Consider the following 22452-nt stretch of genomic DNA (forward strand, 5'->3'; position numbering starts at 1 on the left):
CATTTTAATATAGAGAACACATCTAACGGTTTAGATTTATCATTTGGACTTTAAAAATCGGAAAATGACTTGGTTGCACAGGAGGCGTGGTGCAAACGTTTTGATATTAGCCATTCTCTCTCTCTCTCTATATATATATATGAGGAGGGATCAAGTTACACCAATTTTTGAGTTACAACAACCATTTTTTACATTTTCAAAGTCCAAATCGTCGATTCAAACCGTTAGATGTGATCTCTACAATAAAATGTGCTTGGAGACCAAATTTTACATTTTTTTCGATCTGATCACCGTACTTGATGCGCTAAATGCTTAGTTACCCGTTAATTAATCCAAGTCTCAAATTATTTAATTACTTTTCCATTGAGATTCCAACTGTTAATTATGTCGGCACAATTAATTTGTTATATTTATTTTTGGATTAATATAATCTATTTTCAAAGATTGATAATTGTTGCTAAACTTGTATGGCCTCTCAGGTACCTGACTCAACACAATTGAAACGGACAATCCAGATTTAATCTCAGCCGGTGCCTGCTTGGGATGGTGCAGGGGCAATATTATTTGTGCTTTGAGATTCCTGTTAAATTAAAAATTTCAATTTTGGGCCGTCCGATTCAATTGTATTCGGTCAGGTAATCTGAGGGCATGTCACGTGAACTCCATGGGCACATGGGATTATTTAGTTCTTGATACATATTGCACCCATCCTCCTCATTTTATATTGTTCAGTCATAAAGAATTGCATATTTGGACTTTGGCAAGGGGGCTTGCTTTACTGGAGAGAGAAAGCTCTTTTTTGATTATATAAGAGGCACATATATACAACTGCTCGGCTCATTAGCTATACAAACTAATTAAATTAATTCATAGTGTGTGTGTTATTTAGAGAAGCAATTAAGAGAGGAAGAAAAATGGTAGAGGTAATTGAGTCCACCTTTAATTGTGGTTCCATCTGATGAAACCCCTAGAGGGAAGCTTTGGTTATCAAACTTGGATCAAGTTGCACTAGCTTCATACACATGTGTAGTATATCACTATAGGAATAATGAAGCAGCTGAGAATTTCTTCTCTATTGAGGTCTTGAAGGCTGCTTTGGCCAAGACACTAGTGCTCTTCTATCCCCTTGCCGGTCGGTTTTTTATAGGTGAAGGCGGTCAAAGAGTGGTTGATTGCAATGCTGAAGGTGCACTCTTTGTTTTGGCCTGGTCGGAGCGCAGTTCAGATGACATTAATTTCAATCCTTCGCCTGAGCTCAGAAGCCTGTTTGTTCCAAGTGGTCCGGCTTCGACATCTCTTATGTGTTTGCTTCAGGTTTAGAAAATTAACTTTATCTTTTCTTATAAATACAAGCATATAGGTACCTCAATTAGTTCTATCTCTGCCTCTTATATAACGTGAAAGCAAAGATTGTGAAAGAACATTAAATTTTTTTATGTGTCATGGGTAAAAATGTAGGTAGGAAAGTAACCATGGTAGCTCCTCTAGTACTGGTTCTTTAGTACCAGCAGTATATTTTTTTTTTTTTTTTTAGAATTCAAAGTTGGTTTGGGATTGTGCCCTTTTTCTTCTCGGATATAACCTCTCAACCTTAATTGTTTTGATTCTTTCTTTACTGGTTAATACAGAGGTTTCCTTTAAAAGCAACAATCTTTCTTTTTCCGATTATTTTTTCACTTTTTTTTTTTTTTTTTTCTGGTTTTGTTACTGGGCATTTAGAAGAGTCTCAGTTTTTTTAATCTTTCTTTTCTGTGTACTGGTTTTTGTTACTGGGCTTTTTTCGGCTTTTCTCTCTTTTCCTTATCGAATTCCAGCCCAATCACCATTACTGAATAAAACCGATATTCGAAAATGAGTCCAGCTAGTATAATATCGGTGTCATATGACACTAACTTCAAAATCAATTAAATAGACTTTAAATGACTAATCCAAACCGTTCAAACCGATTTACTTTATGAGTGATGCGTTTACATACAATTTTTTTTATATTTTCGAGTTATTTTAGTATCAAATCAAGTGATAAAAATGTTGAAAAATGAATGTATTAAAATTAACTTAAAAATTCATACATTTGACCGCTTGACTTGATACTAAATAAATTCAAAAAGTTATAAATTTTGATGTAAACGCACAACTAATGAAGTAGATCAGTTTGAACGGTTTGGATTCACCATTTGAAGTCGATTCGATAGGTTTTGGAGTTGGTGTTATATAAGCTGAAATGACACTGATGTTATACTAGCCATACTCTTCGAAAATTCAATTTTTCATTTTTCTTAAAACTGAAAGTATTTGTTTTTGTCCCCTCTTTCTCTCTCATTTGTGCTATACAGCACTGGGTCTCTCTCATTACTGGTTTCACCCTTTTTTTTGGCAAGATTAAACTCACTCTGTTGCTCTAGCTGTCTGCTCGTACTAGCTAGTGTTTTTGCTCGTTTGGGTGGCCTTTACATCTTTTGGGATTCTCACGTACGAACTAGATTTGCTAGTTTGGGTGGTACTTGGCTGGTTTTCTGTACCAGTTTGGTGGTATGTTTTTTGTATGAATCTGATAAGAACAGATTTTGATTCGGGTGGCTGTTACAGCTTTAGCTGTTCAGCTCTTGTTGTGGTCATAAGACACTTGGGTTGGCTGTCACAGTGTGCAGCTCTTGGTGGCCTTTCGGCACTTAGTTTTATATTTTCAGGTTTCAATCCTACTCTTTTTCTGTTATTTGTACCAAGTACTGGTATATTTGTGGCACTCTGCTGGACTGCTGGTATCATCTGTTATTTGGGTTTTATTAGTACTGATTTTTTATTTTCTGGTATCAGATACCAGTATGATTTTTTTGGGGTTTATACAGCAGCACTTGGGATGAGGAATTTTCTTGGTACTGATAGGAACAGATACCAGCATATTTTTGGTGTGAGGGTTTATACAACAGCCTCAGTTTTCTTTTTCATGACTGGGCTTTTAATTGTGCCTCAGTTCTTGGCTTTTTAGTATCCTTTTTTTTAACCTTGCTCTTGCTGAGTGATTGAGAGTCGAGACCCCTTTCCTTGCCCCTTGTACCAGATTGATGTTGTGTTGCGGGTTTGGATTTCTACCCCTCGATTGCACAACACCTTTCTTCTTTGGCTCCTGCTCTCTGTCACTAGGCTTCTGCCATCTAGAGGCGACATTACATACATCTGTTAACCAAACCAAATTTGTAAACAAAATTTTTTGATAAAATATCTACGAGCACTATGAATTTGATTGATCTCTGTATCCAATCAACTCCAGCCTGACTAATCAGCTCCAAGAATTGGTCCACACTAGATTTGGCCTTAATCCCAAGTGACTTGAATTAGAGGCAATGTAGACCTGAAGTCTAGCTTGAACCTGATCGAAATGATTTTACTGGAACAATCCAATTTCCACATCTAGTACTTGTCATCTTCTTCTTAATTGAAATGCTGATGGTACTGTGTGTAGGTAACATATCTCAAATGTGGCGGAGTGGTGTTAGGAACTGCGACTAACTAATCACGTCTCAGTTGATGATCGGAGCGCTTCTCACTTTATCCAGACATGGGCTAGATTTGCACGTGGTGACGTTAACATCATCATAGTTCCCTCTTTTGATTATACTCCACTTCTTGCCCGTTGTCCGCCATCTATCACCTTTGATTATGCTGAGTTTGAAAATGATCAATTGAATCATACATCAAACCCTATATCTCCTGATATAAAAAAGTTCAAGCTCTCAAATGAACAAATTAGCTCCCTAAAATCTCGTTGCCAAGAAGGTGGTATTACCACCAGAATTTCAACCTTCTGTGTTGTTGCGGCATTTGTATGGAAGTGCTACTGCATTGCCGAAGAACTTCCTCCTGGAATCAAGACGAGCCTCTTTTTTATTGCAGACATACGCCATCGTGTACACCCGCCTCTCCCTGAGAAGTTCTTTGGTAATGCCTTCATCAGAATGTCTGCAACTGCTCAAGTATCTGAGGTCACATCCAGTCCAATTGAAATTGTAGCTAATATTGTGAAAGCTGTGATTGATGGGATTACGGATGAGTATATTAGATCCTTCATTGATTACGTGGAGGTGAATTAAAACAAGGGATTATCGTTAGTAAAAGAATGGCCAAAATCTGATCTGCGCATTTCTTGCGTTTCTGGAATGCCGGTGTATGATGCAGATTTTGGATTAGGTGCACCGGAGCTGATAACATATGCTGCAACAAATGGAAACAGACTTGTAAACATCATTAATGAACCGGGAAAAGATGCTGGTTTAGCAGCCAGTGTCGCTCGATTCTGCCACCATGCAAAAGTTCGCAAAGGTCTATGGTGAGGAGTTGTGTAAGAGTCTTCAAACTTGATATACTGGTGTCATCTGCTGAACAGAAACTAGTCAAAATTATGGAGAACTTTCTGAAATTTCTGAAATTTATGGTGCCCTGCATTTTTTAAGTACCAAGTGTAAGTTTCATGTTTTGGTTTTATTGTCCTTTTTATTCTGAATGGTTGTGATTTAGATTGTCAATAATTTTAATATTTGACATCTTGTTAATAAAGTCTGAATGGTTGTGATTTAGATGACCAAAGGAACCAGGCCCAGATAATGCAACATCTAATTCTGAATATTTCATAATTGGATGATCCCGGGACTGAACAGTAATTTTTATTTATGAAACCAGGGATGGGTAATAGGAAATGATGGAAGAAATTGGAGTATGATGACCCAACAGTTTTATTTATGAAACCTAAAGATACAAGAGTAGGTACCAAACAGCTGGTACTGTTTTGGTTTGAAAATTAGATCTTATGTGTACATGAGAGCTGTTTGCTTGCATTTGACAACTATCAAGCAGTATGGTATGATGATGGTACAACCATTGTACCAGTAGTAGGATGTAAAGACCAGTCCTCTTTCTTTTTCACATTTTTCTATTTATGAACAAATTGGCAAGTAGTTCTATTTATGAACTAATTTTTGTATGATTATTGAGTTTGCAAAATTAATAGTAGTTTGGCTTGTACCAGTCCGGACTGGTATGCAAATTTCAGGAAATTAGTGAAAGTTTGGAGGATGTAAAGACCAGCTTGCTACTGGGTAATTTTTTAAAATTTTGTTGGTATGCTTTTGTTGCTACTGGTAAACTGTGTCCTTTCATTGGTACATGTCATTGTTCTTTCTTTAATATATGATATCTCTGATTCTTTGATATATGGTTTATCCTTGGGTCACAGGTGTTCAGAAATATCAAAATTGAAGAGGCTGAGATAATATGTGACTAGGATATGCTACAGCTATGGATGAGGGTTTTACAAAATACTGGTACTGGGTTTTGATATGCAAAAATAATGTTTGCAAAATCCTGTATATGCACCGTCTTGATTTGTGCTAAGCAAAGTGACATAAAAAAATTATTTGTAATATTAACTGTCTTATTTGTTCTAAGCAAAGTGATACAGTAGTTTTATTTGTAATATCGACTGAAGTGAGACGAGAAGAGATTTTTATTTTTTATTTTGTGTAATTGCTGGTTTTGTAGTGTTGTACCAGTATAGTTTTGTACTGCTGGTTTTTTTTCTAACTTTTTCTTTTCAATTTTTTTTTTTATCTTCAACTAACTATGTATCCGACTATTTGATTCTGTTGTTTCAATCTAAAATAAAATTTGGGCTATAGTTTTAGCTCATAAAGCTTCAAGTAAAACTTGGTTTCAGCTCTGATATAGATTGTATAGAATTATAGATTGATTTGTTTTGTGCCTGGTGTATGGGCTTGTATCACCTTACATGGAGTCCTTGGAACAGGTACAGATTTTCAGATCCCTCGACAGCAAAGGGATTGAATAGGCAATTTCATACCATAACTATCTACAAGGGCAAAATAGTCATACTAAAATAAACACATGTTAAAATTCAAATTTACACCAGTCTCCCCTCCCTCTCTATGCACTTGTAGCACAATTGGCTAGGAAAAAGTCCTACAGTTGTTGTACCCAAAAGTCGAGAGTTCGATTCCCCCTCCCGACTTCGCATCTTCTGTGAAGATTTAAAAAAAAAAGACTAATGAAGAAAGTGAGTAATAATTCCGCTTTTAGGTGTAATTGCCAAAGGGAAGCTAAGAATTAGCACCAATCACTAAATATTTTATTTCCATATATTGCACATATGTGAAAATAAATAATAATAAGCCATATGAATATGAGTAGGTTTTATTTAGTTTGTAAAATTTTATTTATTTTTCAAGCTTCATTTGATTCTTATATATTCGGCGGCTATGGCTAATATAATTTTTCTTGAAATGAATAACTAAAACCGGATTTTTTTTCTAAAAAAAATTACAATATTTAATGGCTGGTGCTAATTCTAAGCCAAATTTTATATTTTGTACTTGCAAACCAAATTTTATATTTTGTAGAACATATTTACAAATTAATTAGACAGGTAGAAAATCACTTAATTTAAGAATTCCAGACCACCAGAAAGCAATAATTTTCAATCTATCTGAAAATGAAAAAGAAAAGGAAATCTACAAAAATATCAAATTTGGTCTACAATTACATTTTGACACGGAAATTATGTTTAATTGTTCAGATCGACTATTTGAACTTTAAAATACAGTCTTTAAAATACACATATGTATCTGGGTCAATAAATAATATTATATTACCATAGCCTCACTCATAGTAAAGATAATATTGGTAAATATTAACTCTGATAAGTACCTTACAAAACTCCTTAAAAATTACTCGATATACATTTTAATCCTTTAAATTTTGTTCTCAGTTAATCCTCAAAATTCACTATTTGTACCGTACCAAAATTTATAAAAATATATATGCATGTTATCTATCATTAATATATTACGGGGTATACATTATGACATTATCATATTAGCAATTTAGATTGCTGAAATAACAATAATGTAATTTTTCATCCAATTCCTAAGCAAAATATTAACATCTTAGGGTTCAAAATGTAAAAAGCGTGATTCCTGAAGGACCATATTTTCTAATTTTTTACTCTTATCATTTTTCTCTATTGTTCCAAATACAAAATTAGTCACACTACAAAGTACAACCCAAGAATGTTACAAACTTACAATGCCATATTTGATCAACTAATTGAAATTCATAACTAAAAACAAAATTTCCATACATCATTTTATTTCATGCTTGCTGCATTGTTTCGGACTGTGTGAGATCCTCCTCCCGTTTAGAATCATCGGCATTGAGATCAGCTTCAGAACCTTGCTCTGATCTTTGTTTCACAAAAGAACGGAGGCAGCCATTTATAATGCGTGGGGCCCGCCCGTCACAGAACCGCTTTGCAAGATCCACTGCCTTTCTCATTGAAATAAACACAATTATATTTCATATTATTTGTTATAACATTTCTTTGACAAATAGTGGATCCGGTACTATTTAATAAGAAATAGTAGTCAGATCAAAGTATCAAATTTTGGCACTTTGCTGGTATCAGGAAAAAACCCGGTACAGATGAATGATAAATTGCACACTTAAATACACCCCGCCTCCTCCACACTTAAACCCCTTAAATTTTTTTTATTTAAATACCACTATTGATAGAGAAAGAATTTCTTCTACTTAAATGTCTGTGCATGACGACTTCAATCAATGATATAGTGCTATCAGTATATCCAAAATATCTGACTACATGTCATCGAAATTCTCATAGAAAATGTCTTAGTAAATATAATGCAATTTGACTCCAAAAAAAAAAAGAATAAGGTCCTAAATCTTGTACGAGATGAGGCCTGACTACCTTAAATCATTAAGGGTACTTTAGGAATAAAGAAAGGTTTCTATGGTGTTGGGATGCATGCATGAGAGGGGAATCCTCAAATACTGGTACTGCTCGAAAATTGATTTGAGGCTTTGAGAGGTGACACCTGACTACCTTAAATCATTAAGGGTACTTAAGGAAAAAAAAATGTGTCTATGCTGTTGGGATGCATGCATGAGAGGGGAACCCTCAAATACTGGTATTGCTCGATAAATTGATTTGAGGCTTTGAGAGATATCATGCGCAATTAAGCCAAAATAAAAACCAAAGAAGATGAGAGCAGGCATTTGCATTCAAGTCAAAATAAAACGGTGTACATTATTTTTTAACATTTATGCTTAAAATTATTTTTAATTGAAAAGTCAATAAATTGGGTAAATTCGTGAGTTTTTAAAAAATATGGAAGGGTAAATATGATATTATGAATTTTAGAGAGGGGGGATACCCTCAAATACTGGTATTGCTCGATAAATTGATTTGAGGCTTTGAGAGATATCATGCGCAATTAAGCCAAAATAAAAACCAAAGAAGATGAGAGCAGGCATTTGCATTCAAGTCAAAATAAAACGGTGTACATTATTTTTTAACATTTATGCTTAAAATTATTTTTAATTGAAAAGTCAATAAATTGGGTAAATTCGTGAGTTTTAAAAAAATATGGAAGGGTAAATATGATATTATGAATTTTAGAGAGGGGGGATATGTAATTTCGAAGTTTTTGAGGGGTAACATGAAATTCCCACAAATAAGGGGGATATGCTGCATATTATTTATTAACATTTATGCTTGAATGAAGAAATACATACCTCATTAATTACTATTTGATGTTTGGTTTTCATAGATGTTATCTCTGCCATTGCAATATGCAAAATGCATAGTTCTATTATCCTTGATGCTGCCTCATTCTGTAGAGAGAGAGAGAGAGAGAGTGAGTGAGCTACATATGCAAAATAACCCCTCTTCTTCCTCATTTTACAAGTGATGCACTATCAAGTGCGAAAGAGGGGTTACTCAGGGCACACTTTAAAAGCAAACAGATAATCAATTTTTTACATGTTAGGGCTATGGTACTATGCATAGCGCATAGTGGTCCGTACTATGGATCAATATCTCCATTTTCAAAGTCCAAACAATCCATCTGGACCGTTCAACATGATTTCCATATAAAAATGCACTTGTAGATCAAATTTTACATTTTTCAGAATATTTTTTAATATTTTTTTTAGATGGGTAGAAAATCATTTGATCTAAAACTTCTAGACCATTCAAAAGTAGTGATTTTCTACCTATCTAAAAAAAAATATAAGAATAGAAAATTTAATCTGCAAGTATATTTTCATATGGAAGTATATTTTCATATGGAGATCACGTTGAACTTTGAACAGTTCACATCGACTATTTGAACTTTGCATACAATTTTTTTGATAATTTGCACTATGCATAGTACCATAGCCTCACTCAATATACCAAATTATAATTTGCCCAAAAAATAAGAGGTAAAAATAAAAACCTTCCAAGGTTGTGGAATAACTTTGTTTATGACATGAACACGCTGATTCCAACCGCTAACCACTGCCCTCAGTATTTCCCGAGTAAAACTGTAAAAAAACGAAAAAAGTCATCATAAAACCAAACAAATTAATTATACAAAACCTTGAAATATCACCAACAGCATTCAAAACAAATGAATTTGTTAGTTTTTTCATTTAAAAATGATAAGTTCTGAATTACTCCGGTCTTTCTCTCAAATTATTCTTTACTGTTTGAAAAAGAGAATGAAAATACAGCAAAGAATCCATAACTTCAGAAAATATCAATTGATTAGCAAGGCCAAGTAATACTGGTATGAGTTCAATTAACAGAGTGTAAAGGGGCCCGCACATTTTGATTGAAATCAAATAGCTAATTATTGACCATAGTAAAATAATCTTTTTAACAATACTGAATATCATTTAAAAGAGTATATTCTGCTAATTTTCTTATTGAACTCCATGCATTTACGAACTTATCGAGAATTTTTTTTACAAACACAGTTGAATTTAATAGTCATAAATGGAAAAAGTATTTCTATAATTATGGGTAAAATTTAAGCTGTGCCTGCTGGTTCCATGCATTACTGATATTTCTTTCTTCGAAGAGTGATATATAATAATGAGGTCTTTTTACAGTACAAACCCAGTAAAATTTTGCAAATACATTAATAGATAGAGCAATACCGTAAGACAAAGTTGCTATAAACCAGCTTTACAGGAGCCGAAAGGACATCTGCATCTGATAATGTATACAGGAGAAATTAAGGAGGAAAGAAATTTACCTAAACCATGGCACAAATGAAATTGAAAAAAAAAATGGTACCAAAATCAGAATCTCTTTCATCCTGACGCATCAATTCTTGGGCTTCTTCCTCCGTTTCAACCTCAATTGGTGCTTCTCCAAATATCATGTGGTTATATTTCAATAGCAATTTCTTGTCGAATTTAAAACCTGGCACTGAGATATCAAATTCAATCAATTTATTGATATTATCATATTCGCACAAAGCATTATGAATGGAATAAAAATAAAAAATAAATGCTGGGTGAATTTTTAAATCACAATGCAATTTCAGGATACTGGTACTGACACCTCAGATAAAAGGTAGTACAAAACAGTTCTAAAATAAAATTGCTCAAGGGAAAACCCACTGATTTCTATTATTGAAATAAAAACATGTTCCGGCAAGGTACCAAACAGCTGGTACCACCGATTTCTATTATTGAAATCAAAACATGTGTAGAACACGAATTGAACTCTGAATAACAACAGTTAAGCAAATATATTAGAAACTTAGGATCAACCAGTAAACTAGAAAGCAAGTTTTAAGTAACTTTGATGCCTATTTAGATGCATGAGGCAGTATTAATATAAAATGTGTTGCTTCAAGATTCGTGCTGAACGGTTCAGATTTTGTACAGATCAGGACTTGAGTATCTTTTGCAAGACAAAACAACTTTTTTTTTTTTTTTTACTGTATATAACCCATATTTTTCAATTTTTGTTCATTTCAAACCAGAAATACTGGTACATTAAACCTCGGGTATTTGAATTTAAATTTAGCTAACCTCTCTTGGCATTTACTCTCGTGTCAAAAAGCTGGATAGGATCAGTTCCTTCTAAGCACGCAGCATAAGATATCATCCTGAAATTTCCACATATACCCAGAAAAATATCAAATTACCCAAATACAACAATTGAATTGTCTCAAGGTATCATGATAAAAATTAACCAACAATCAAACAAATAACTCACAAAGCAAGCTCTCGCGCAGCTCTAGGGCTACAAAACCTCCCGCTTTTGTCGATATTACTATGTGAGCGCACACGAGAAGAAGCGACATCAGTGTGACACGTGGCAGTTGCTTGCTCGAGTACCTCCGCAACTGCACGGAGAGGAGGAGAGGTGATGAGAGAGGGAGAAGGAGAAGAGAGAAAAGGGGCATTCTTTGAAGGTGTCTTTCTCCGGACATTTGCGTAAATTGTAAAATGGCGAGGGGTTAGAGGAGAAAAATGGGTTTTAGGAGAGGATAAGAAGCTTGCTGCTTCCATTTCTGGGTTTTGCTTTGGATGAGGTTTTGGAGAGGATAGAGATTTTACAGAGGAAAATTTTGGGTATAGATTTAACAGAGTAGGTTTTACTTAATGCAGCGCACAGATCATGTACAGAGCTACTTTAATTGTATTGTCCGTGCGCTGCATGAAGTCAAAATTGTTTTGTTAAATTCTTTACACAATTTTACACAATGATCCCTTTCGTTTCCAATATTGTATGATAGATGCTGCTTCCATTTATGGGTTTTGCTCCTACGAGTTTGTTGCTTTGGATGAGGTTTTTGGAGAGGAAAGACATTTTACAGAGGAAACTTTTGGGTAATTCAGCCCTGTTTTAATTCTGCAGTCCGTGCGCTGCATAAACTTTTACACAATGACCCCTTGCTTTTCTAATATATGCTGCTTCCATTTCTGGGTTTTGCTATGAAATACGAATTGCTTTGGATGAGGTTTTGGAGGGCTACAGATTCAGTGAACTACCTCAAAAGTTGGGTTTTAAATTGGGACTGTTCGATTCAACTCCGCGATAGTCTATTCGAAGTGGAGCATAATCTGTATGGCACCGAAATTTTAAACACAAGGGTTTTTTTTTTTTTATAAAAACTTGGTAAATTGTAATTGTTCTTAAAAAAATTAAACCAAGCTTTTTAAATGGGTTCATTTTTTTATACTCTTTGTCATGCATTTCATGAATGAGATTTGGTTCTCTTGTATGCTCTTGATAATGTTGTCATTAACTTTTTAAGTTGAATTACGGGCTTGTGAGCCTTTGTTATCTTATGACCTTTTGTGCCTTAAAATATGATCCCATCATACTAAATCCTTGAGGCCGTATTGGGCTAGTATTGGGCTGGTATTGGGCTTGTGAGCCCATTGAGGACTCCATGACTCCATGCTTATTATAAACACTTATTGCGTGATGTATAGAACTCATTTAATCCCGAAGGGGGGACTGGAAGGTTTGATGGACATCGAACTCAATTCAACCTGATCTCCAATCAGAACTGTTCAATCAATCTTGAGATTCATGCACATTTGATCCGCACAAATTTTGAAGCTGTTTGTATTAATCTTGGTGCGAGTTAAACTGTTTCGACATGAATCAGATCACAACCTCCAGAGGACGCCCGGTGGATTGAAGTAAGGCCTTTCACGAAAAATGTTTGAACGGGCCAGGTTTGAGAACTTGAACTTTATTTGGTTAGAAGCATATTGTATAGCTGTTGAAACAAAATAAATTTTAAGCTCCAAATCAACCTTTTGCACCATACATTTAGCAAAATTAAAGGACTTGGAATGTTTGTGTTCTAATTACAAAACACATTCTGAATTGTTTGTCTTACAAAAGTTTGACCCATCTCGAGTGCAAAGACGAATCGGCATTTGCTTGATAAGAGCCTCTATATCTCAAACAATACTGAAATTTGAATATTTCGGTCATGAACGTGCGATATGAAATAGGCCAGGTAGGTAGGGCTGCAAATGGGTTGGATATTATCCGACCGTATCTGACTCCGTATCTGAAAATTTAATACGAATATCCGATATTCGAATATCCGTGTGGATATGGTTTTAAATTTTAACTATCCGTATCCGAATAGTAGATATATATTATATAGTTTAATATATATTATGAAAAAAATTATGTTATTCACTACTATAAAAAGCGGATATCCGTATCCGTATCTGGTTAATATCCGATCCGTATCCGTCTAATATCCGATCCGTATCTGTATCCGAAAAATAAAAACGGATACGGATATGGTTAATTTACAGGCCACTATCCGATCCATATCCGATCCGTATGTATCCGATCCGTTTTCACCCCTACAGGTAGGTGCAGGGGTTTTTGTCCATCTCAAGACGTTTGATTTATAATTCGAATTAAATTTAGGGTTGAAATTAAAATATTTTTTGAATTATAATTAGTAATTAAAATTATAGGTTAGAATCAGAAATTACAAGTCATAATATTTGAAAGTATAATTTAAAGTATTATTTTTTTATTGAGTACCTAATTAGTTAATGTGTTTAAATCTAATTATTTATTTAAATATGATTCAATATTGTTTTGCCCTCATGACAAAAATTCTGAATCCATCCCATAAGTGATGCAAAATTTCTAGAATAGAGCATAACTGTATAATTATTTTTAACATAAACATTTTTTTTAAATGACGTAGAAAAGAAGTATATTTTGATGTATCCTTTTTTGGACTGAAGAGGTAATGAAGTGTCTTCCATTTTCTAGACCCAGAATCAAAGTACACATTATAAAGCCATTTTTAACCGTTGCTTTATCTCAATTAACCAAAACAAACGAAACTTCATTGCATATTTCAGTATCACCAGGTCCCGAAATGGCACCATATATATATATATATATATATATATATATATATATATATATATATTCATGACCAACAGCCTACATTACCCAAAAAAAAATAAAAATGAAAAAGGTTTGCTGTCCAATGATACTACCTTAGCCTATTAATTGGTGAAAAGAGAGTAGTGATACACAACTCCCATTAATATCTGTAGAACTAGAGTATTCTTAAGCCCACTGTAAGTCTTTGGCGAGTTTGATTTCAAAATCTACCAGAATGATACTACCTTTACTTCACGGATAATTTGTTTAATATATTTATTTTTCATCATTTTGACCTTTAACTTTGTGCTAATTTATTTAATTTTTTTTATAAATTTAACATGTAAACACATCACTCGTGAATAGATTGGTTTCAACGATTTAAATTCGTTGTTTAAAATCAATTCGATAAATTTTAGAGTTAAACTCATCAAAAACTTGATTAAACTTTAAGAACACTCTAGTAAAATATTATAATACCTCAATATTTTAATCTTTTGAACTAAATTAAAGGACCTATCAATTTCCGTTAGAGCATGCGGGGGACATTTGATTTCAAAATTCAAATAGTACTGATCCTGCACTAGTCCGAATCTCAAAATAACTGAGAGTAAATCTCAAATCTCAAACTGTGGAGTACTAAAACTTTGAAATTCGGACTAGTGCACTATTGATCATCAGATGAAAAGTTTATATACAAGATTAAAATTAAAATTAAAACAATTATGGACGTGCACTACTGAGAGTAAATCTGATGATCATTTGGTCCCTCAAAGTAGAGGAAGATCCATCTGATGATCAATAGTTGCATCCTAAAACTTTAATATTTACAGGCAGATGAGACAATAAGGAGTTCGGCTAGTATAACATTGGTGTCATATGACACTAACTTCAAAATCAATTAAATAGACTTCAAACGACTAATCCAAACCGTTCAAACTGATTTTCTTTATGAGTGATGCGTTTACATACATTTTTTTTATATATTTTCGAGTTATTTTAGTATCAAATCAAGCAGTAAAAAGGTTGGAAAATGAATGTATTAAAATTAACTTAAAAACTCACACATTTGACCGCTTGATTTGATACTAAATAAGTTAAAAAAATTATAAATTTTGATGTAAACACACAACTAATGAAGTAGATTGGTTTGAACGGTTTAGATTCACCGTTTGAAGTCGATTCGATAGATTTTGGAGTTGGTGTTATATAGACTGAAATGACACTGATGTTATATTAGCCATGCTCGACAATAAGCCAAGAACAAAGGACAACAGAGAGAAAATTTAAACCATGTCTTTTCTCACAAAATTTTTAAAATTAAATAATAATAATAATAATAATAACAGGCAAAGGCTTCTATGGACATAAGGACCTATTTGTAAAATGAACATATTTTTATTTTCAAAGTTCAAACAGTTGATCCGAACCGTTCATCTTGTTCTCTATGTTAATATGTGCTTGGATACCAAATTTTACATTTTTCTGAATTTTTTTACTATTTATTAAGATGTGTACAAAATTGAATGGTCTGAATTTGATATTTTTTGTACCCATCTTAATAAATAGTAAAAAAATTCAGAAAAATGTAAAATTTGGTCTCCAAGCACATATTAATATGGAGAACAATATGAACGGTTCGGATCGACTGTTTGAACTTTGAAAATAAAAATATGTTCATTTTACAAATATGTCCTTATGTCCATAGAAACATCACTCATAATAATAATAATAATAATAATAATGACAACGATAATGATAACGACTAGTTTAACCACTGTGGTAATAGAGAAAGAAACACTTAATATCAACTAATTATGAATCTTGATATTATTTTAATAATAAAGTCAACAAGATTAAAATTAAAACAATTATGGACGTGCGGTTGTGCATATACGTACATAACCTACAGATAAAATTTTATATAATTTGAATATTATTTAATAATACATGAGACATCATTAATTTAATAATTATAGATCGACTATTAGATAATTTAGGTCGTTTGGGTAAATCGTAATGCATTAAATCTCATCACTTTTATATATAGATTATAGTATGTATACCATGTTGATACTCAATGTTAGGTGACTAATTAGATTTGAAATATATATAATTTTATTTGGAAGTAAAACTTGTTTTTGAATTAATAATCTAAGTTTGGAATTAGTGAAGCCTATACTCGTTCTTAAGTACCATCTTATGTCAGCGAGGTAACAGGAAATTCAAAGTTGCTAATAAAATAGAATATTCAAAATAAATGATTTATTATTCTTGGGATAAAAAACATTATCGTACAACTAGAAGGCTAAACTTGCGGACAAAGAATAATGACAGACTATTTTTTTTATTGGAAAGAAGGGGCGTCATACTCAATACATCAATAATCGAGACGAGATTTAGGCTTAATTAGTTCAGGTCTACGTACTATGAACTATCCTATCCTTGCTTTAAGATTCGTTCACGTGATGGTTATCCTATTCCTATCCCTATCCGCTGCTTTGACCGACCGATCATTCATGAGTTTGAGTTTATATAATTCTAACTCGATTCAAACCCATTTCCCTCGAACCAATTCAAATTAGAATCTACTACATTGAGACTTGAGACTTGAGAGAGAGAGAGAGGGGCGGAGAAAAGAGATGTCAACTAGTAGGGGGTTTCTTCTCTCCTGCTTCCGAAGCGATGGCGGAGCCTCTACAAGCCGTCTTTTGTCGCCACGTCCCAGATATCCTTCTATGCCCAAGTACCCTAAGGCTGGGGCTGACCTGGAGGCGTTGCCGGAGGAGGAGCAGAGCAGGAAGGTAGCGCTGTTTTCTGTGGTCGGGATGACGTGCTCTGCGTGTGCTGGGTCGGTTGAGAAAGCTATCAAACGCCTTCCAGGGATACATGATGCCGCTGTTGATGTCCTCAATAATCGTGCACAAGTCATCTTCTATCCTGCCTTTGTTTCAGTAAGTCCACTCCTTTTCTTTACTTTTACATAAATACATAATTGAGGGGTGGTGGGGCAAGAGGATCTTGCCAGTACACGGATGCTTTACATCATAAATGACACAAAAGCAAGCAATAACAGAAATATTAAATTCTAATTTTCCAAGGGTAGAGACAGGTAAGTGCAAGTTTTAGTGATCGTGACCTTATGAAAGGTTTCTTTCAATAAAAATGCTTACTAGTTATTACCGTGCTCGGAGAGTTGGAGTGGTTCATTGCGTGTCTGATTGCGTTAATAAGTGAATTCTTATGATTTGACATTTGTATTTCCCATCTGGGTTATTTCTTTCATATTCCTTTAGGTATGCTATTAATGCTAGTTGCTTTCTCTAAATTTAATTAGAAAGAGAAACCATAACATTATTGATGTGGGCATTTTCATTTATTTATTTCATATCATACCTCGTATTTTCTCATGATCAACATCTTTTATCTTATTGTTTAAAACCACAGACCATCTTTATTTGTCCTAAAGTTTATTTTCATAGAACCATGCATGCTTAGATTATTGTGTATTATAAGAAGTATATAATTAATTTGGTTGTCATCGGAGAGCAGCGACGGTCGAAGAAGCGGATTCGGTTGTGAAGCGAGATGACAATTAATTACGTGATCAACATCTCGATTGGAGTGCGATGGTGAGTAGATCCAGTTGCTGTCGAAGCACGGCGGCGGCCAAAGAAGTGGATCCAGTCGTGGAGCGAGATGAGGATTAGAATACTAGATTAGTTTAGAAGATTTTTGAGAATAAAAGAGTAGATTTATGAATTATGATCATTTGACCCATTAATGTAAATATGTTTTTTTTATCAATGAAATTGTTAGTTGTTAAAGTCACTAATTTTCAGAAAAAGAAGTAAATAATTAACTAATTTCTCCTTAAAGATCTTAAAATTTTTAGGTTTACATGGGTTAATTAGATCTAGATTATACTTAAATTTGACTTTTGCTCTCAACTTGCACTTTCTTGTCTTGACTAACAAAAGATACTTAGGACGGAATCATTGGTTTCGTACCAAAACGCCTAATCCTAAACAAAATTCGTATATCTAATAAAAAAGGAGGATGGAAAAACACGAGGGGTAAGTTGTATATTTTCCGTGACATATATTAATTTACAGAAAGGTATTATGCACAAGAAAGGTTTTTCCCTCTATGAAAAATACTTAGGACTTAATTTAAAATATAACTTCCCTATTAGCACAATTGTTAATGTACTAAGATGCCTTCTAAGATGTGGCCCTTGTGGGCCTTCTCCATTTAATATAAAACTAGAAGAATGTTAACTTCTTAAGTTGTATTTGAGATTATTTAAGTCATAAACATATACTTTATCATTAAGTTGACTTTTGAATGGCTTGGTAAAGAGCCTTTTAACAAACTCATCTTTCAATCAATCACGCCTAGTTAATAAGACCTAGATAGTTCTAGTTGACTTTGCTTCTGAAAACATAAAAGAAGATACATATATATGTATATAAATGTGTAGCCCTACAAGACCCAAAAATGCCTAATATACCCTGAAGTCCTTGTTTAAATTTACTCTAATGGATAAATTCCTGACAGGAGGAACAAATTGCGGAGACAATTGAGGATGTCGGGTTCAAAGCCACCTTATTCCAAGAGGACCTCCAACAAAAGTCAATTTTAACATGTAGACTCCACATAAAAGGCATGACATGCACATCATGTTCATTGACCGTCGAATCTGCTTTACAGTCTGTGCCGGGTGTAAAAAAAGCTGTTGTTGCCCTAGCAATTGAAGAAGCTGAAATTCAGTATGACCCAAAAACCGTCACTACTGTGAAACTCATGCATGTAGTAGAAGAAACTGGTTTTGAAGCCATGCTTATTTCAACCGGCGAGGATATAAATCGAATCCATCTCAAAGTAGATGGAGTCCTTGACGAGAAATTGGTTGATATGGTGAAAACCTCACTTGAAGCACTTCCTGGAGTAGAAGATGCAACATTTGATATTACACTTCACAAAATAACTCTGTCTTATAAGACTGATCAAACAGGCCCAAGAAATTTCATAGAAGTCATGGAGTCTGTTGGAGCAGGCCGACTCAGCGCATCGATTTTCCCCGAGGAACAAGGAAGGGAAATGAATAGGAGAAATGAAATTAAACATTATTTATATTCTTTCTTATGGAGTCTGCTTTTCACCATTCCTGTGTTTCTCACTTCCATGGTGTTTATGTACATCCCATGGACCAAGAACGGGCTTGACAAAAAGGTGGTTCATATGTTGACTATCGGAGAACTCTTGAGATGGATCTTATCCACTCCTGTCCAGTTCATTCTAGGCCGAAGGTTTTATACTGGTGCTTACAAAGCCTTGAGACATGGTTCAGCAAACATGGATGTGTTAATTGCATTGGGGACGAATACGGCGTATTTTTACTCAGTTTACTCAGTAATAAGAGCCGCAACATCTGAAGACTATATGGGAGCTGATTTTTTCGAGACGAGTTCAATGCTCATTTCATTTATCATGCTAGGAAAATTCCTTGAGATATTGGCGAAAGGGAAAACGTCAGAAGCCATTGCAAAGCTCATGGACCTTGCACCTGATACCGCTACACTTTTGTCATATGACAGCGAAGGAAATGTTGTGGACGAGAGAGAGATTGACAGCCGGTTGATACAAAAGAATGACGTGATAAAAGTAATGCCTGGAGGAAAGGTGGCTTCCGATGGATTTGTTATATGGGGACAGAGTCATGTAAATGAAAGTATGATAACGGGGGAGTCGCAACCTGTCGCGAAGAGGAAAGGAGACAATGTAATAGGTGGAACAGTAAATGAGAATGGTGTGTTGCATGTAAGAGTGACACATGTTGGGTCAGAGAGTGCCTTATCACAGATCGTTGGTCTGGTCGAGTCCGCACAAATGGCAAAAGCACCTATGCAGAAGTTTGCTGATCGCATTTCCAAGGTCTTTGTCCCTCTGGTGAGTTTAAGTTTAAATCCTATCATAAGGTATTAGTATTCTTCCAAAAACAAACTTTTTATTACATTTTGGCTTAAATTTCTGCATCTTTTCCAAAATCCAGGTTATTGCTCTTGCCTTAGCAACATGGCTTGCATGGTTTTTGGCTGGGAAATTTAACTGGTACAGCAAATCATGGATTCCGTCTTCAATGGATAGTTTTCAACTGGCGCTTCAATTCAGCATATCTGTTGTGGTTATAGCGTGTCCATGTGCTCTTGGTTTGGCAACCCCAACAGCTGTCATGGTTGCAACCGGAGTTGGTGCTTCTCAAGGTGTGCTGATAAAAGGAGGTCAGGCATTGGAAAGTGCACATAAGGTACTTAATTTACTGCATAGATGATGCTTTTAATATGTTTATATTAATTTTATGAAACTTTATTCTGGCTGATGCACATTGCTACTCTGCCGTGTAGGTAAATTGTATTGTATTTGATAAGACGGGTACACTAACAACTGGAAAACCTGTTGTTGTTCGAACTAAGCTTCTTAAAACTATGGCATTGCCTGAGTTCTATGAAATTGTGGCTGCTGCTGAGGTAATTTAATTTCTTCTCTGAATTTTATTTTACATTTATTAACATTATCACGTTCTCTAGCATAACATTAACACTAGCTTGTATTTTGTCTTTCCTGGCAGGTAAACAGTGAGCATCCTCTGGCAAAAGCAATTGTTCAATACACAAAAAATTTCAGAGGAGATGAAGAAAATTATATCAGGCCTGAGGTATGGGATTTCATTTCTGTCACCGGCCGAGGTGTCAAGGCCACAGTGAGAAACAAAAATGTGATAATAGGCAACAAAACCTTGATGATAGAGTCAGGAGTGGCTATCTCAGATGAGGCATCTGAAATTCTTATGGAATCAGAGGAAATGGCACAGACTGGAATTATTGTCGCAATAAATCAAGAGGTTGTTGGGATAATAGGTATATCAGACCCACTGAAGCCCGGGGCCCAGGAGGTCATATCCCTACTGAGGTCAATGAAGGTGGAGAGTATTATGGTAACCGGGGATAACTGGGGCACTGCAAAGGCTATTGCAATGGAAGTTGGAATTGAGAATGTAGTTGCAGAGGCAAAACCAGAAGAGAAGGCTCAGAAAGTGAAGGAACTTCAGGTACGTAGACACTCCCTCTTTTATTAGAATAGATACCGAGCAGTGCACATCAATATCTTTTTTGTTTGCTGGTTTAATAGTAATAATAATTAACTGAGGCCTGAAAATTTTGTTAGTTGTGTTTTCACGAATGAGTTTGTGAATTCTGAATCTTCAAGTAGCCTTTTTGGATAAAGAATCCTTAAACCAACAGTTAAATTTTTGTAAATTTTATTTTTAGAAAATAGAAATTTAATCCAAATTGCAAACAATTTGCTAAAAATTCAGAATTTGACACATGGTCCTTCTCACAGACATTGCTAAAAAGGTAATTTAGCTTAAAAAGAAATACAATTTTACAAACTTTAGTTGGGAATGCAAACAAATGTTTGCTACTACTTTAGGCTGAATGCTGATGTTATTTAGCAAAGCAGCAAAAGCAACATAACTAAAACAAATACATTAATATTAATATTATTATTATTTAATAATATGAGTTGGGCTATGGTGCTTTATGAAATAAAGCGAGTGTTTTACTTCATACTCATATTTTGAGAAAACTAGTAATAATTTTCTAAAAATGTGAAATTTGGTCTCCAAGCACAATTTAATATGGAAATCAACTTGAACGGTTGTAGGAAGAAAAGGTAAAAAAAATTTCCAATACAATTCTATAATTTGATATTTCAAAATCTTATATTTATATATTTTATCTACACAGTCAATTATATAGTTTTTTTAGGGTTGTATTATTTATTTTTCAGATGCAAGGCAAGGTTGTGGCAATGGTAGGAGATGGAATCAACGATTCACCGGCACTTGTTTCAGCTGATGTGGGAATGGCCATTGGTGCAGGCACAGACATAGCAATCGAAGCAGCTGACGTAGTCCTAATGAGAAGTAATTTAGAGGATGTGATAACTGCAATAGATCTCTCGAGAAAGACTCTCTTTCGCATTCGCATGAATTACGTGTGGGCTCTTGGTTACAACATTATTGGTATACCGATAGCTGCAGGAGTGCTCTTCCCTTTCACCAGGTTCAGATTGCCACCGTGGCTTGCCGGTGCGGCCATGGCCTCATCGTCAGTGAGTGTGGTGTGTTGTTCATTGTTGCTTAGGTATTACAGGAGGCCCAAGAAGCTGGATATGCTTCAGTGTAGTGAAGTCAGGGTTGGTTAGGTTTAGGTTATGAAAATAGCTAGTTTGTTAGTTGCTCTGTACAATGTTTACTTAATTTGCCTTGTGTGGTTTTTTTTTTTGAGGAAAAATAAGAGTCAATATACATGTGTGGTTTTTGTTTAGAAGAATGAAGTGTGTGGCATGTACAGCTATATATCTGAATGTGTCGGATATTTTACATGTGAAGGTTTCAATATACATATTTTATGCGTTTCTTTACCTAGTCTTTGTGGTTCTTTCTCTTTCTCTCTCTCTCTCTCACACACACCCGCACACACACACACACTCACACAAATAAAAAATAGTGCGGCTGTGTGTGTGGCAAAAAATAGGTTTGGACTCTGTCATATAGGATGCTTAATTTTATTCAATAAGCCACAAAAATCGATTTTATTCAATACTCGTAAAAGGATCAGGTAAAGAAAGTT

At 34.5% G+C, this 22452-nt stretch overlaps 2 protein-coding genes and 1 pseudogene across 3 annotated transcripts; 2 read left to right on the top strand and 1 right to left on the bottom strand.

Moving 5' to 3' along the window:
• Positions 1-543: 543 nt before the first annotated feature.
• On the top strand, positions 544-6009 carry LOC144544835 (hydroxycinnamoyltransferase 4-like; annotated as a pseudogene). Its single transcript, XR_013508344.1, has 4 exons — positions 544-554; positions 933-1314; positions 3461-4456; positions 5228-6009. The product of XR_013508344.1 is annotated as a hydroxycinnamoyltransferase 4-like (transcript).
• Positions 6010-6980: 971 nt separating this feature from the next.
• On the bottom strand, positions 6981-11423 carry LOC144545286 (antitermination NusB domain-containing protein). Its single transcript, XM_078293875.1, has 7 exons — positions 11084-11423; positions 10897-10973; positions 10151-10285; positions 10012-10066; positions 9306-9393; positions 8602-8700; positions 6981-7332 (listed from the first exon to the last, which is right to left on the bottom strand). The coding sequence occupies exons 1-7, from the start codon at positions 11377-11379 to the stop codon at positions 7159-7161; spliced, it is 924 nt and encodes a 307-aa protein (XP_078150001.1). The 5' UTR covers positions 11380-11423; the 3' UTR covers positions 6981-7158.
• Positions 11424-16329: 4906 nt separating this feature from the next.
• LOC144545230 (copper-transporting ATPase HMA5-like) lies at positions 16330-22250 on the top strand. The gene is made up of 6 exons (XM_078293819.1): positions 16330-16707; positions 18314-19705; positions 19809-20063; positions 20161-20283; positions 20385-20864; positions 21608-22250. Exons 1-6 carry the CDS (start codon positions 16396-16398, stop codon positions 22022-22024), a joined length of 2979 nt encoding a protein of 992 aa, XP_078149945.1. The 5' UTR covers positions 16330-16395; the 3' UTR covers positions 22025-22250.
• The last annotated feature ends 202 nt before the right edge of the window (positions 22251-22452 follow it).

The sequence above is a fragment of the Carex rostrata genome, chromosome 27 (genome assembly GCF_964058835.1).
Source record: "Carex rostrata chromosome 27, lpCarRost1.2, whole genome shotgun sequence".
NCBI classification, from domain to species: Eukaryota; Viridiplantae; Streptophyta; class Magnoliopsida; order Poales; family Cyperaceae; genus Carex; species Carex rostrata.

Coding starts and splice junctions, on each gene's coding strand:
- LOC144545286 (XM_078293875.1), bottom strand. CDS start 11,379: ATGGAAGCAGCAAGCTTCTTATCCTCTCCTAAAACCCATTTTTCTCCT. Junction 10,286..10,896: donor GAGAGTAAATGCCAAGAGAG/GTTAGCTAAATT, acceptor TTGATATCTCAG/TGCCAGGTTTTAAATTCGAC. Junction 10,067..10,150: donor TGAAAGAGATTCTGATTTTG/GTACCATTTTTT, acceptor ATACATTATCAG/ATGCAGATGTCCTTTCGGCT.
- LOC144545230 (XM_078293819.1), top strand. CDS start 16,396: ATGTCAACTAGTAGGGGGTTTCTTCTCTCCTGCTTCCGAAGCGATGGC. Junction 19,706..19,808: donor CCAAGGTCTTTGTCCCTCTG/GTGAGTTTAAGT, acceptor TCCAAAATCCAG/GTTATTGCTCTTGCCTTAGC. Junction 20,284..20,384: donor AAATTGTGGCTGCTGCTGAG/GTAATTTAATTT, acceptor CTTTCCTGGCAG/GTAAACAGTGAGCATCCTCT.